Source organism: Pezoporus occidentalis, unplaced genomic scaffold (assembly GCF_034315485.1).
Source record: "Pezoporus occidentalis ecotype Australia unplaced genomic scaffold, CSIRO_AGI_Poc_V1 ctg8, whole genome shotgun sequence".
In the NCBI taxonomy this organism is placed as follows: domain Eukaryota; kingdom Metazoa; phylum Chordata; class Aves; order Psittaciformes; family Psittacidae; genus Pezoporus; species Pezoporus occidentalis.
Genome location: NW_026916158.1, coordinates 9,579,904 through 9,595,848, shown reverse-complemented (window position 1 = coordinate 9,595,848; position 15,945 = coordinate 9,579,904). Strand labels below are relative to the sequence as shown.

Sequence of the window (15,945 nt, the reverse complement as noted above, 5' to 3'; positions counted from 1 at the left end):
AGAAAGTGTCAGCTCTATTTTTTCATACATTGTCACCCACTCTGTGTCATGTACCAGCAGCTTGCAGAGCAAAACCCCACACAGCTCAGGGATACTTGCTGGTACCAGTTCTTGGCAGCATCAGCCCAGGCTAGCCATACCAGTCAGATTTACTTCTTCATTTCAGAACTGCTGGTTTGCAGAGTTCAGTATATTTTAAACATTGTTAAATTAAAAGCACCATAGTTAGAATGTCCTGTGCTATGCCAATTTTCCATGTGTTCTTGAACCATTCACCTCAAAGAAGTGAGCACACAGAGCTAGCCACATCATCTGAGAAACATCTATCAGCAATGCAGACAGGAATACAAAGCAATGATTTTCACTTCTGGGAGTACCTGAAGGCTGCTTCAGTGCACAAGATCAGAAAAGCAACATCTTTTGAGTTTTTAAGCTGGTTATATACATGTGACAACAGTACTACAGAAGCTTATGATCTATGTATAGTCAACAGCAACTCTTCAAACTATTGAATCATTCTAACCCCTTTTTCTCCCTTCTCCATTTGTAAAGAATGCCAATGCCACATGGAAGGAACCAGCTGCTCAGAGAAGCAAAGCAGACACCAAGTCAACTTTCCTTGCTTTGCAGATCAGAAAAGCAAGTCTGCTTTTCAAAACAAGAGTTAGACAAGTGCGCAGACAATAGGTCTACAAAGGACCCAGCATGACTAAACCCTCTATCGTGCCCAGCAGCTCTGGAGCAGGGAGCGGGGCTGGGCTTGCAGGCTGTCCCCTAGCAGCATCTCCATCACCTGCTGAAAAGAGACCACTGAGCTAGATGGGCCTCTGCTCTGACCCAGTAGGGACAAATCTTCTCAAATCACCATGAAAAAAAAACATTCTTTATGGAACGTTTACATAAAGTTATATGCAACCCCCTCCACCCCAGCACTGCCTCCCTGCCCAGACTAGGTCTGTTTATTCAGTTCCCAGCACCCACCCAGCTCCTGGACAGGATGCACATAACAATCCATCTGCCGCTTTCTACTTTTACCCATTTCAAGTGTTTTAGTTTTGGCTATCTTAGGTTCTTCAAACTTCAATGAGAATTAAAAAAAAATAAAAAAAAAAAAAAAAAGATTTTATCTCATTTGAAGGAAAAAAAGATGTTTTATTAGCAAAAGTATTGTAAGAATGCTCAAAACTGCTTATGTTCCCACAGTACTTGCAGCCACACACAAAACATCTCAAACTACCAGATCACTACACGACCAAGAAGTGAACCACTGAGCGCATAAGAAGGAAGTGACTCAGACTGAAATTCATAAAGGACAGCATGAATGGGACAGGATTTCCTCTTACAGCTCTTTTTACATGGCAAGGCTCCTTCATTAAAATAAAACAAAAATCAACCTGGCTCCCTCATCTCCCATTCAGTTTTTAAAACAGCTCTGCAGAAGAGCTACTGTATGGGATTTTAAATCAGAATCCCTACCATCACACTTCCAAGTTTCCAGCCTGTACAAGAAGCCACCCATCCTATCACTTAGAATAGTTGCTAACTTTTCAGACAATTATAAGCCACCACTTTTCCTTTTTTTGCCTTAAAATATATATTTCCAGCATCCAACATAACTAAAAATCTTTATTTACAAGAGCACCTCCCAGTATAAAGACACAATTCTGGCCATGAAAAAGGGTAGAGGAATTGCACTTATATTCCCACAATGAAATTGCAATTTCCCAACAAAAAGAGGTTGTGATGCTATGTTATAGGGCTAGCATAATAGAACCACCAACACATTTTTACCATTACGCTGTACACAGCACAGAGTGGCATAGAGGAGCATGTGCTGGATACACAACTAAAGAGGTGATGGAACCAAGAGTACTCGTTAGAGTCCTTTATTTTAGTACTGTGGATGATGTTACCACCCCATTTATTCCATCAGTGCTGAATCAGCTTTTCAAGAAACCCCTGGTTCTTTTAATATTGGAAGGAGACAGTAAATTATTGACATATGGCAGAATTTTCCTTGACTACTTACTGAAATGTTATGAAGATAATACATGCAATGAGTGTATGTTTTGATGGAAATGTACATTGTTAACTTAAATATCTCATGCCCTTTGATTGACACCAAACCTTTTCAGGGAAAAAAAGTGTAGCTGTTCTTGCATTGTACACAGGACATTTTCTTCAATATTAATGTTACAGTACTCTATAAAAACGGTGCTCAGTAAGGAGCAACACGCCCATCAAGGAAATTACTACCAAGAAACAAGAAGCAGGACAACCATTTGCTTGAATACAGGGGTAGCAGATCCAAGGAAAGAAATGCCTATCTTCCACTTCCCCATCACACTGTGCAGATCATGCTCCTCCACCGATTAAAACAGACATTCAAATTGCCTTTCAAAGCGTTGGCTCAGGAGTGGCTGGGACTGCTGGCGCATACCCAGTACTGGACGAGATGCCATCTGCCAGTAGCAAGCTCCTACCCATGCTCCCAGCACCAAGGCAGCTTCCAATGCTTTGCTTCCAAAAAGCCCAGTCCAAAACTCAGGCTGTGTAAGTGCCTGCCCCGGCTGTGTACAGGGCTCCCAAAGCCCGCTCCCTGGCAGGCAGCGCAGCAGCAAGACCGTTTTGGTGACAGCAGCTTGTCAGGAGCTGGCACACTGGATTGCTCTGACATCCAACCACCTGAAGTAAGCATGCCAGCTACTATTACACACACACACAAACCCCAACCAAATATGAAATGATATACTAGAAAACACATCACAATCCCAACTAAGAAATGCATGCAAATAAACCCTCTAGTTCTGCTTCACTTTATGTTTTACTCTAAATCACACGTTCCTACTTGCATCTTACAAGTTTTCTAAATACTCTTATTCCCTATGTATTATATATATATATAATAGTTTTTCTAGGCTATTCAGCAATTTTGGAAGCAGCCACATAGCACTGTAATTTTTTTCACTATTAGCAAGCTTGAACTGATACACATCCACAGAATGTGTAAGTTTAAATGCATTTGCTGCTTGTTGTTTCTGACACATTCCTTTTCTTGGCTATTCCAAACACACTGTCATCTCAGCAACATGAGTAAAAATCATCAACTGTTCCCAGACTGCTTTTAACTCTCACCCCAATTTACCTGCATGGCCATGATATCAGGCATCAATCAATAAAACCCCAAATAATTCAAGAAGAAACAGAGAAGGTAAAATGTCCTGCGTCTAATTAGGAGCTAATAAATATCAAGTGGGAACTTATTTTAGGGCATTGTTTGGTGGGATCCCTTACAAAACCTCTGTGACAACCTTTCTGCAGAAATATGCGTATAGGTATACATGTATGACTATAAGAACAGGCTTTGATGTGAAAAGCCTCAAATTTGAGCCCACATTATTTTTCATTTCTTTTAATATGAAGAAAATTCTCCTATTCCTGCTTTGGCCATGTATTCGCTGTAGAGCAGTCTGACAGTGGGATGAGCTGCCATCTTCGGGCGCAGATGCAGAACCTATTTTTAAAACACGAGTGAGCTGGATTTATCAGGAGGGTGGGACGACTGATGCTTATTTCCACCTTCTCCTCTTATGAACTTTTTCCACAGTCTGGGGGAAGACTCTTGTCACTTGCTGTTCCAGTTTTAAGGCATTCTCTGGCTGACAGACTGGATGTGCCATTGCCCTAACTTCATTTTAAGAGCGCTCATGCTCGTTAGCTGGAGCACAGAAGACTACACCAAGAGAAAAACATTAGACAAACACAAGGGTTGCAAGAAACCCTCAAACTAATGCTTTCAAATTAAATCTGATCATACATGCTGACTCGGAACCTACTGAAGCTATACTGAGCGGTTCAGCTCTTAAGCCGATACTATACTTTATTCCAGGTCTTCCATGAAGGTGCTCCCAAGCACCTCATGCATCCCACCATGAACTAGAGAAAATAAAAATAGCTAAACATAAATAAGAATATTAAAGGTCATATAAGCTGACTGACAAGACATAATTAGGAAGTCTAATGCAGTGATTCATTTTCTTGAATGAAAGCATTCTTAAATACAGCTCCTTGCCAATTCTAAAGACCCCAAAGCACGGCTGCAAGTTCTCATTCCTTACCATGCCAGCAGCATTTTTTTCCCCCTTCAGCTATCAATTAAGCAACTTTTCATGAGTATTTATGTCAGGTCTCACAAGCAAAAGTACACACCAAATAAATACACACAATATATAGGTAACAGAAAGTCTATGTTTTATGTTGTATACATAAATTTACGCAAATGGTTTCAAAGTGTGCCATATTATGGAGTCCCTCAGGGGTCGGTGCTGGGACCAGTGCTGTTTAATATTTTCATCAATGACCTGGATGAGGGAACTGAATGTACCCTCAGCAAGTTCGCTGATGATACTAAACTGAGAGGAGTGGCTGACACACCAGAGGGCCGTGTTGCAATTCAGCAAGACCTGGACAGGCTGGAGAGCTGGGCAGAGAGGAACTTGATGAAATTCAACAAGGGCAAGTGTAGAGTCTTGCATCTGGGGAAGAACAACCCCATGTGCCAGTACAGGTTGGCGGTTGACCTGCTGGACAGTAGTGAAGGGGAAAGGGACCCGGGGGTCCTGGTGGATAGGAGGATGACCATGAGCCAGCAATGTGCCCTTGTGGCCAAGAAGGCCAATGGCATCCTAGGGTGCATTAGAAAGGGTGTGCTTAGTAGGTCAAGAGAGGTTCTCCTCCCCCTCTACTCTGCCTTGGTGAGGCCTCATCTGGAATATCGTGTCCAGTTCTGGGCCCCTCAGTTCAAGAAGGACAGGGAATTGCTTGAAAGAGTCCAGCGCAGAGCTACAAAGATGATTAAGGGAGTGGAACATCTCTCTTAAGAGGAGAGGCTGAGGGAGCTGGGACTCTTTAGCTTGGAGAAGAGGAGACTGAGGGGTGACCTCATCAATATTTACAAATATGTAAAGGGTGAGGGTCAGGATGATGGAGCTAGGTTTTTTTCAGTGATGTCCAGTGATAGGACAAGGGGCAGTGGGTATAAACTGGAGCACAGGAGGTTCCATGTGAACATCAGGAAAAATTTCTTTACTGTGAGAGTGACGGAGCACTGGAACAGGTTGCCCAGGGGGGTTGTGGAGTCTCCTACGTTGAAGATATTCAAGGCCCACCTGGACAAGTTCCTGTGCGATGTACTCTAGGTTATCCTGCTCTTGCAGGAGGGCTGGACTAGATGATCTTTTGAGGTCCCTTCCAACCCTTAGGATTGTGTGATTCTGTGATTCTAAATAACCTAGATGTGCTGGGCCTAAGCTTGCTTGTTACATAAAAGTTTGTTCAGCAAGCAGCAGCTTTAGCAGTCAGCAAAGAGACAGGCAGAGAAGAGAAAGGCCGAGAAGTATTAACATATTATAACAAGTTACTGAGCTAAATATAGGTAGAACTGGCTATGTACAGAATGGGTCATGATAAATGAAATCTAATTAGATGAATAACTTAATGTTTTACTATAAAGTTTCAAATTTTTAAATGGCATGCCTCTGAAAATGCTGAATGACATTATTTCAAAAGTAGACAGACTTATTTGACTACTAATTCCAGTGGCTAAGATTAACCAATTTTTTGTCAAAATTCTTCTGTTTCAAGTAACCATATTTACACTGAACTTTCACATAAACAATCTTGTTTTTTTCAGCAAGTATCTCTAAGGTTTCTAATAAGTTTACTACATTTACCCAGGAGATGCAAAGTAGCAATATCTAGTAGTCAGGTTTTGGTTACAGCTCAACTGTCTGTAAAGATTTTTGTGAAGAGCCAAGAACACTGGTATGAAATGCAAAATAAAACCGAGAACTTGGCCATAAAAGGCACTTCTGTCCAACAGATAAAAAGAGAATGATGCTGCATCTAGCAGAGAGTAGTCAAGAAAGATGGGGAGGCAACAAGTTCATCTTACAAAACAAATATAGTATAGCAAGCTCAACGTTTATAGTTAAGTTCACACTGTATTAACACTGTCTTTATGTGTGGGTGGCAGTGTTTTTTGGCTTAGTTACTAAATCCAAATACAGGCAGTCATAAGCCGGAAAGGTGCAATAAAAAGGAATTAAAAATAAATAAAACTGTCTTTACCATGTGGGTCTTGTTCATTTGACTTTGGGCTGCTTCTTGCTCTGCGTTCCGGCTTCTTTACTACTGGAGCCCCCCCGCCGCCACCTCCACTGCTTGCTCCATTGTGACTCTTTGCATAACCATTATATACAGTTGGGCAGCTGCCTATATGGCTTTTGTAGATGGATGAAGGAGGACTATTCAGACGGTTTTGGCGATCAATCTGCCTGTCTTTGAGTTTTTTGTGCTGTGGTTTGCTGTACTGATCTTCCCTGGTAATATAGCTGGACATCCCATATAGTGGTATGATTTCTGGAACAGAAGAATTCACCCACATTAACTCAGAATGACAAAATCACTGATTTTTTTTTTTTTTTTTCAGAAACTCGAATTCCTGACCATCTCTAAATTAAATGACTCCAGATTTTCCTGTTGTCAGATTTTACAGCAAACCAATTTTTTTTCTTAAGAAAACTTCTCTGAAGGATTGACAATTTTTTAAGCATGCTCCTTTGCTGGTAGGATATCATAACTCTTTGGATGTGTAAAATACAGCAATTAGGGTGATAGTTTTTCCTATTTTTAGTCTTAGTGTTTCAAAGGACACAGATTTCAAGCAAAGATCCAGGGAGACTGCTATTCAGGAAAAAGCCTTCAGAAGCTCACAGCAATTTAGCCGTTTCTTCCCCAGCACCTGACTGGACAGAATAAGCTGAGATGCCCTGGTTTCAAGCTCCCACCAGTGATTACATGCAATTTAATTTCCCAGTATAAATAGACTTCACAATCATGTCAATTGTGCCTGCCTAAGGAGAGAAGCGCAGGATGATGTAGAAGCTTTGGGCAAGTAAAACTGTATAACAAAAGCTTGAGAAACTTTATAAATACAATACGTACACTTCAGATACACTTAAACACCAGCCCCACTTCCCTCTTAGAAGAATTACTATCTTTAACGTAAAGCAGGTCAGATTTCAGGAAAAAGACCATTTTCTGCTTTTCTCCATAGTTCACTCCACTTTGAGTCTGGAGCTTGAACAAATTAATGACCAAAACAACAGTTTTTCCGTTGTTAGAAAAACAACAATTAATACTTGATATAGACTTCATGTATTTTCTTTTTCCTACATCCACTCAGAAGTTATTGCACAAACTTCTGAAGCAAACATCCTATCCAGCCACCTGAAGTCTTGTTTGTAGGCTGAGATTGCCATGTATACTATAAATTTCCAAGTTGTTTCAACTAGCCATATTTTCTTTGCTATTTCAGTGAGTCTTGGCCATTGTCTTTCCTTACCTAGCTACATGATTCTATCTGTATTCTTACAGCAACCAGTTGCCTGAAACCAGCATGCTGCAAATAAATTCAATCTTTATTTAAAGCATAAGCCATTGTACAGCAACTGGGAAATGGTGGGTTAATACTCATTGGTACAATATTCACCACTTCAGCTGTTTCAGTGTCACACGTATAGGTCATTCCAGGAAAGCAACCCAGGATTTTTGTTCTATTTTTAAGTTGAATTGTTTTCTTGGTATCTCAAGGCTACAGAAATATTCAACATTTACTTAACTAGAAGCTCTGTGTTCACTTTGCAGACTGAAACTTTTGCATGCAAGACTGTAAAGCAATCTAATAGAATGTCCTGTTCCCTTTCAAAGGGAAAAGTCCCTTCCCTATGTATCTAGTTGGCTACACAGTCCTACTGTTTTCCTGAGCTACCCACTTCCCACTCACCCAGTATAATGAAGTTAAATGTCAGCTGTAAGGGTTCATTCCTCATTAGGTCTGTGGCCAACAGAAACTTCAAGAGGTAGCATCAACAGATACTTCCTCCTCTTTCTGCCTTTTCCTTTCTGCTCCAGCAAAAACTTATTTCTGGTGATATGGCATAAATATATTCTTTAGAAAGGTTCTTAAGTCCAGGCAGGTTGCCAGCAATGTAAATCCATGAATCCTGAACTGATTTTCATGTTAAACATCTCACATGACTTTGCAGATTGCTTTTTTTTGTTAACGCACTCTTCCAGATTACACAAAGACTTCTCTCCAGGGTGGCAGAGACACAACAGTGCATAGCTCAGACAGAAATATGCCTTTTTCACTCCTTTTCTTGCAATTATTTACTCATGGCCTGATTAGGAGTGCCATGCTACCCTTTGGTATTGGACAGTGCTTTTCAGTGACTTACTGCACAGCCTCAATGAGAATAACAAACAGAAAATGCCTGTTGTTTCTTGGAAAACCATGGGTGGGGGGGCAGAAAACACATTACAGCCAACAGGAAGTGGTATCAGGGTTTTCCCACTGGAAATTACCGTAGCAAGCCATGCTTGGATTCAGCCCTCTCTATCCATCCTCATTCCCAAGCCAGGACTAACACATTTCATCTCTGGGTTTTCTGTACAGTGTTGCATCGTGACGCAGCAAGAGCAACTGCCATGACTCATGTCCCTAGTTTGGAGATGGGATGAGACATTTTTTTCCACACTTTATTTACAAATTAAGCTAAAATTGGTGGGATTTTGTTTTCTGCAACTTAAATGTCGCAACATAGAACTGCCCTGTGTTGCTGCACTCTGGAGGGCTACACCCCCCTGTTCTGGAGAGAAAGCCAAGTTTTCCAATTTCTGCTCTTGGTTTCATTAGCCCTTAAAACTTGCTAAATGCAGGTCTGAAATGCCAGTACCTTCCTTCCAGCTCACCTTGTTCTCCATATATTGTTGGGGGAAGATGATGCTGTGGGAAAAACTGTGGTGGCATGTCCCCAGGTCCAGTGACAGGAGGATAAAATGCTGTATGAGAGTTGTGAATAAAATGGGGATGGTGTGTCAGATATGGAGGTAAGTGATGGGTTGGAGAGATGGCTGAAGGATAGCTAGGAGGGTAACACTCCGGAGACTGAGGGGTTACCACCACCCTCCGAACACCAGTGTTGTCTTCTATCACCTGGAAGGGAAGGCAGGGAAATGAGCATGTTATACAGCATCTGAACCAAACATATTTTTAACACAGCAGTATTTACTGTTTCTTCTCCCACTAGAAAACGGTTGGTCCTTAGGTTTATTAATAAACACATTTCTAAAATTAATATCAGCAGAAGTAATCATAGTGGTGATGTGGCTTTTCTTGGAGACTCAGACAGCCACACTAATCACCAGGAGACTTACTACTGCTAGTGATAACTATGTGGGTAAGAAACAAAATAGATAACCTGTATTTAGGGAATAAGACAATTGAAAAAGGAACACAAAGCACCAAAATAAGAGTACTCATTGGGACCAACCTTACATTCTGCCCATAAAATTCCTACCACCAATTTTGACAGAACTGTGCGTATGGAATCAGTAACACTTAGAAATCAGCTGGCACTGCTCTTGTGGATAAGATAAGCTGTGTGTGTGCAGAGACAGGCACTCTGCAAGAAGCTGTTGTGTTGACACACATTTTCAAAATAATTGCTCTGTTCACAACAGGTATCTGTTCAAGACAAATCAGAGGGCAGAAAGTTTTTCTGCTACAGAGCTAGTCTATACGTCCCTGCAAATCAGCTCTGGAATACGCATAACTTGGCCCCAAATGCCACAGTCAAAGCATGTAAAAACAGATGTAGGAAGGTGGAAATCTGCTTAAACTGAAAAATGTTTTTCAGCTTATAATTTTTCCAGAGCTATATTTCTGGAGAACAGTCAATCAGCCAAATTTCAGTCCAGGCTTAGGAGCCAAGCCTTTCTTGAAGCTTAGTCAAAAAACTTCTGCCATTTCTGGAACTTAAAAATACAACTGTGTAAGAACTATTACTATCTTCGATTCTGTGCATTAACGTGCATAAAGTAGAAAAGCATGAAGGAAACGTAAGTTAGTTTTGTACAACAAAAAGGCTGTTAAAAATCTGTTTTTTTTTTCCTACACTGACTGATGACACACAGATGGAATAATATATGTGATGAATGTGTTGTATGAGGTAAGTGAATGTGCATCAAGGGCATGTGCAATAAGATGCTGCCACTCTCCACTGTTTACCAGCAACCTGAGCAGTAGTTATCTACTCCACCCCATAGGAGCATCAGCAGAAGAGACCCTTCTACAGAACCCCATCCTCCAGTGATGCTTGTCACACCAGTGTCTTAGCCTAAAGCACAAATTAAAGTTTGCTAATGCTGATATACCTTGAAGTAAAGGATTGGCATGGGCACATAATTGTTTCTGCTGACCTTGGTGAAAGAGATGAGCCCTGTCTAAGTGTCAATGCCCACAGCCACAAGCACTGCTGCCTCAAGCATCAGCTAAGCAAGTTAGCATAGGGTAAAATTTAACTAGTATTAGCTGACCCAATTCTTTCCCTAGTCCGTGTGTGTCCTTGGGTTATATGAATTTACGTCTGTTAGCTATGGGCTGCAACCATGGACACAACTTCTGTGGATTGGCTGGCCTCCTACAGAAGAAAATTTTCTATAGAAAGTCAATTCATTCTTTTGTAACGGATATTTTACATTAAAAAAAAGAAAAAAAAAATGCATTGCTTCCTATGCTGCATAACCAGGATAGGAATTGTTTAGCACACTTGATCCTAACCTGTAAATTTACAACTTCAGCTAGCAATTTGTCATCTGCTAGCTTTACATTTTGAAGACAGAGTCCTCAATGACAGCTGAAACTCAGAGATGTAGACTCTCACATCATTTTAACTGCTGCACTTTCTGGCCTCCCATCTCTGTTACTGGTTTTCAACTGGTTCAGCCTCCACAGCATCTTTATCCTGGTACCAGGTCTCAAACTTGCACTCTGAAACCTGGAGAAGAGAAAAATCCTTTTCCATTCAGCAAATATTTGAAAACCAGAACTACTTATTTAGGATGGTGCACAGAAGTGCTCAACTTAACTCTCTGAGGCTTGGATCATGCTCTCATTTGAGAAAGCAAGTTCCTACACCCTGATGTGAAAAGTTTTCATTACGACTTTAACTAGTCCAAGCCTCAAAGAAAACTTCAGCCTTGCAGGAGGGTACAAGCTCTTATTTGTGTATCTACACCAGACTACATGTGTATTTTGATCTCTAATGAAAGATGAATATGTTAAGGAACAGATTTAGACAGAAAGCTTGCACTGTAGCACCACATAACGTAAACCGTATTTAAAATTAAAGATTCCTCTTCCTGACCTATCTTCTAAAAAGCAGGGAGGAAAGCTTGAAGTCCCGTCAAAGACCCTTCTGATGAAACCATCCTGCTAGATGAGACTAAAATATCAGCAGTAGTGAGAGAAAAGATGCAGATGAGGGGATAGAATAGAGTATTTCAATTAGAAGGGACCTACAATGATAATCTATTCCAACTCAAAGTATTTACGAGCCTTCCACACGACTTTGGGCAAAAAGCTAAGAGACCAGTATCTTTTATTTGTTTCCTCCCAGGCCACAAATGCTGACAGCATTCCTGCTACTTCATGTGCCCATGTTCCAAATGAAGGCCAAAACACAGGAGACTCTAAGACTTCATTTCCTTATTCTACAGGGCATTTTCCTCCTGAACTTACAATCACATACTATCTTTAAATATGGTATTCAGTCCTTAACAGTTCATTAAATGGGCAATGCAATGTATCATTTATTATATGCATTAGATAACTACAAAACCATCATGGGTTAAGTCTGTAGATATCTCTTGATTTATAGAACTTGCAATAGGTAGATTGTAGCAGTGCCATTCTGGGAGGTGACACTCTTTCAATTCATCAAAGATAGAGCAATTAGTTTTGATCCATTAATGCAAATAAAGTAAATTTGCAGAGAGGAAAAACTTTTCTATTTAAAGAAGAAATCTGCAGTTCTTTGTATCTGCTTAAAGCCGTTTGTCATGAAGATCATAAATTAATCAGGAAACACATTGTCTTCTAAACTGCCTCTACTTCAGTGCCAAGCAGCAATGAAACCCCAATCCCTGTTGAGGTCTCCGGATGCAATTAGAATATTAAAAGTGATTGGTATTGCTGTTTTTAGCAGTTTATATTTACAGAAAAGAAAGATCTCCCGTCCTCTGGCACCTAGAGCTAAACTTTCTTTATTTTGTATACAGTTACTAGGTAAATTGTCTGTTGCTGTTATTTTTTGTGCTTGCAGGTGTAACTGGCATGCTGCCTCAATAAGAGTATTCTTATAGCATAGTTCAGTGTATTTTTTTCTGTATTTTAGGGAGCTTAATTGCTGAGTGAGGTAGATAAATGATCTTTCAGGAGAATCTGAGTAAACATTACTCATACACAATAAAATTGCCTCCCCCGTCAGTTGCCATATTTTGAGACTACCATTTTAAATGTTATTTGCTTTACATTAAGGGCATCACTGCAGCAATCAAAACTCAGTGTAACTAGAGATAATTCCCATATTCAAGGTACATTACTACCCCACGTTTTCACATTTTTCTCCACTGAAATTTAGTACTACACAGGCATATTAATTTTGCACAGGTAAACTGTACCTATATTTTGTAAGTTTCCAGTTAAAGGAATACAGTCACTATCATTCCGTAACATGCACATTTACTGAATGGGTGTAATATGGTATTATACAATTAAGTTCCCACTTCAAAATAAAAAAATTAAAAAGTTCTTATTTCATTCAGTTTACCAGATTCTGCAAGGACATCTGGTGCACGGCCACTGGTGGGGCAAAACCAGTACATAAACTAGTTTGAAAGTTCATTCATAAACCAATCTGTACCAGAAACAGTACAGAATGAGCTCACCCTCAAGGAACTTGGATGTCAACATTTTATTTATTCACTTAATTTCTTAAGGACACCAATTCAAACACACCAGCCCTGGGAAGTCTGCATCACTATCTTTGCCATCTATCACATACAAGCACCAATATTAAATCTGTACCTTGAACCTGGAAATTAAACAGCTGAACATCTATAATGCTGGCAAGAATGTTGGGTATTTCAAATTTAGAATGATACAGATCTTCAAGACCAATGCTCACTTTATGGTTTGCTTGAGATGAGCACAATCTTCCTTGTATTCAGAGTATTAGGATGACCACCATGTTAAAAGAATGACTTGATTGATCACAGTCTACAAAACACACAGAGAGCAGTAAGCCATACAAAACCAGTTTGTGGCTAAAAGCATACACTAGACAGTTTGGGAGAAAAACACCTCTCTTGGATACATCCTCTACCCAAAGACCAAAATCCTGAGTCCTGAGGATATGATGCATTTTCTACCACTTTAAATGCAATTTAAAGACCTTCCTCTTTTTAGAAGTTATACTTTGGTTCTGTCAAATCCTATGTGCTTCACACAGGAATACTGAACTGCAGGACCATGGCTTGAGTTGTATAGTTCAGTTGTATGACCCCAACTTTACTTCCTGACAAAAGTTGCCTAATCAGCACTATATGTACTTCATGCTCCAAGCAGTAGATTAGTCTTTTAGCCTTAAAATACCTGTAACAAAGATCACGTATTAACAACTCTGTAAATAAAATCAAAAGTGGAGATCCATGCCAGATGTTCATGTCCAACTACACGAGTTATTCCTCAAACTCCAGTGGAATGGCTCCAGATTTGAGAGAGCAGTCCTCAGCCAATAGCCCTAAGCAAACAAGTTCATCACTGTGCTTTTTGACATTCCCATTTTTCTAGTTCTAGTCATTAGAACACCCCAAATACTCCTTCCCTTTTCCCAAACGTATACTGAGAAAAGCAGAAACAACCCATGAGGATGTCCTCAAATATAATAGCTTAGCAGCCAAATCATGACCTTTAATCTTCAAATTATGCCAACACCAGGGAGCTAGACTGCTCTGGAAGCCAGAAGGAGGCATCGGGCCACAGATCCCGATGGCAAGAAGCCTCTAGCGGACATCTCAGCAAAGGGTGAGCTCACAGCCTGCCCCATAGGACTCACTTAGCAGGGAAGCAGCTCTGTTCACAGCTCGGAACTGGAATGGGCATTAACAGGTTGTGTCTGGCTCCTGACAAGTCATAGGAGCTGCTCCTTCAACATTCAACATTTTGTTTGAATTGCTGACATCATACGCATTAAATACAGCCATTCCACCTTAAACAACTTCTACAGTAGTAGTATTGTTCACCAAGAGCACGGCAAGGAACTTTTTCTCTCTTTTACATTTAACTAACTATTAGCCAACAAAGCATTGCAGAGACGTGATCTCTGATCTGGTAGCTCATATCTGCCAGAGGTACAAAGAGGTTTGTCTGCTGAAAAGGGAATGTATAGTAACTGGTTGTATCGAACTGGCCTTTGAAAGCAAAACTATAGCATGAAAGAGCTGAACTGATAGTGTGTATTTGTCTTTTATTATTTCCCTGGATTTTTTCCCACCCCAGCTAAGCCTCATCATTGGGAACATCTTAACGTCAACAAACCCAGCTTCTAGTCCCAACTACTAATATGGTCCTTGAAATCTTGCAAAAGGGTTTAACTATTTTTCTGCTGCTTCCCATGGGGCTGATCTTGCAGGGCAGGCAACCTCCTGCCATTTTTTTGCTGATCACTTTCACAATACCAAAGAGGTAACGAAGCACTATTTTAATCCAGGGTTGCATTCACCACATAAACTACTGTGATATTTGAGGCTAATACTTGCAGCTCCAACAGGCTTGGTAAAACAAAATGGAAAAAAAGATATCTTGCCTCTATTTCTCTGTAGGGCCACCTGCTGTCTGCCTGACTCTTAGATGTATACTTCAGAGACAAATCAAACACAAAACTCAAACGTATTTTTGAGTGCACTGATTTGCTTTACGGCCTTTCCCTTGCAATTTGGAATTTAAGTTGTTTTCATTGTTTATCATAGAGATTTTAACTTTTGAGGTAGTAGACGAGAGCAAGAGCAAAAAAAGGCAGAAATGATTATTACAATAAGAACTAATTTGATTACTCACACTTTCAAATGCCATTTAATACAAAGTTGTCTGAAAGGCAAGAGGCTCACTTGCCAGATATCATAACACATATCCTGCTGCCTAAAAACACTGCATACAGTGCTTTTCCCCTAAAACTTTACAACATATGAAAGTTATAAATTGAATATATTACAACATATTCCAGCTTGTCAGAAAAATTTTTTCAGAAGAGGGTTTTTGGTTGGGGATTTTTTGGTTAAGAAACTACTTAAGGGCTTTAGTGGAATTATAATGGTACCGCACCAAAAGCATTAAAGAGGAACTGGGTTCAGACAGAGATACAACTGGAAGACTTTCATCACTCTGGTTTGTAAAGCATTTCCATTACACCCCAAGCACTCATCTCAATAGAGGGGCTGAGAAGTATAAACATTTTAATAATAAAAAGGTGTTAAATTTATTTCAAAGGAAGCATAAATCTTTAAAAACATTTCTTTGCATGACATGGGTCAGCTTATTGAATTAGGCAAGCCCATGAGGAGTATTAAGCACTACGTATTCAGCAGAACTACAAATGTGGCCTCAAAGCATACCCCAACCACTCAACTTGGGATGCTCGAGGAGCAGGAGGAAGCTAGACCACCAGCTAACCTGCTGTCTTTCCTAGGGTGGCTCGCAGTGTCCCCTGTATTTGTTTTCACTCTGTTCAGAGGTTAAAATACCACAGAGCAATTGCAGTGTTTTGTGGGATTTAAGTATGACGCCATCCACAATTTTTCAGAATTACACAAGCTCACGTTTCCTGGGAAGGGGAAGGGATTCCAGGACATCATCTATTTTCTATTTAACAAGATGCCAAAATATATGTATCAAAGGTTCTTACACTATTCAGCAAGGATATTTTAAATACTTTGTATACTTTAAATGAAGTTTTCAGTCCAGTCCAGATCTCAAAGAAAGTA

General features: G+C 40.1%; 1 protein-coding gene across 1 annotated transcript in view; it reads right to left on the bottom strand.

Annotated features, from left to right (window-relative positions):
* The window catches only part of FNDC3B (fibronectin type III domain containing 3B), a 212,461-nt gene that overhangs the window by 91,875 nt on the left and 104,641 nt on the right, over positions 1-15,945 (bottom strand). The window contains exons 5-6 of the mRNA XM_062602994.1: positions 8,815-9,058; positions 6,130-6,420 (exon numbers count right to left, since the gene is read on the bottom strand). Of these exons, the coding sequence (XP_062458978.1) occupies positions 6,130-6,420; positions 8,815-9,058 (535 nt within the window). The remainder of the gene's footprint in view (positions 1-6,129; positions 6,421-8,814; positions 9,059-15,945) is intronic.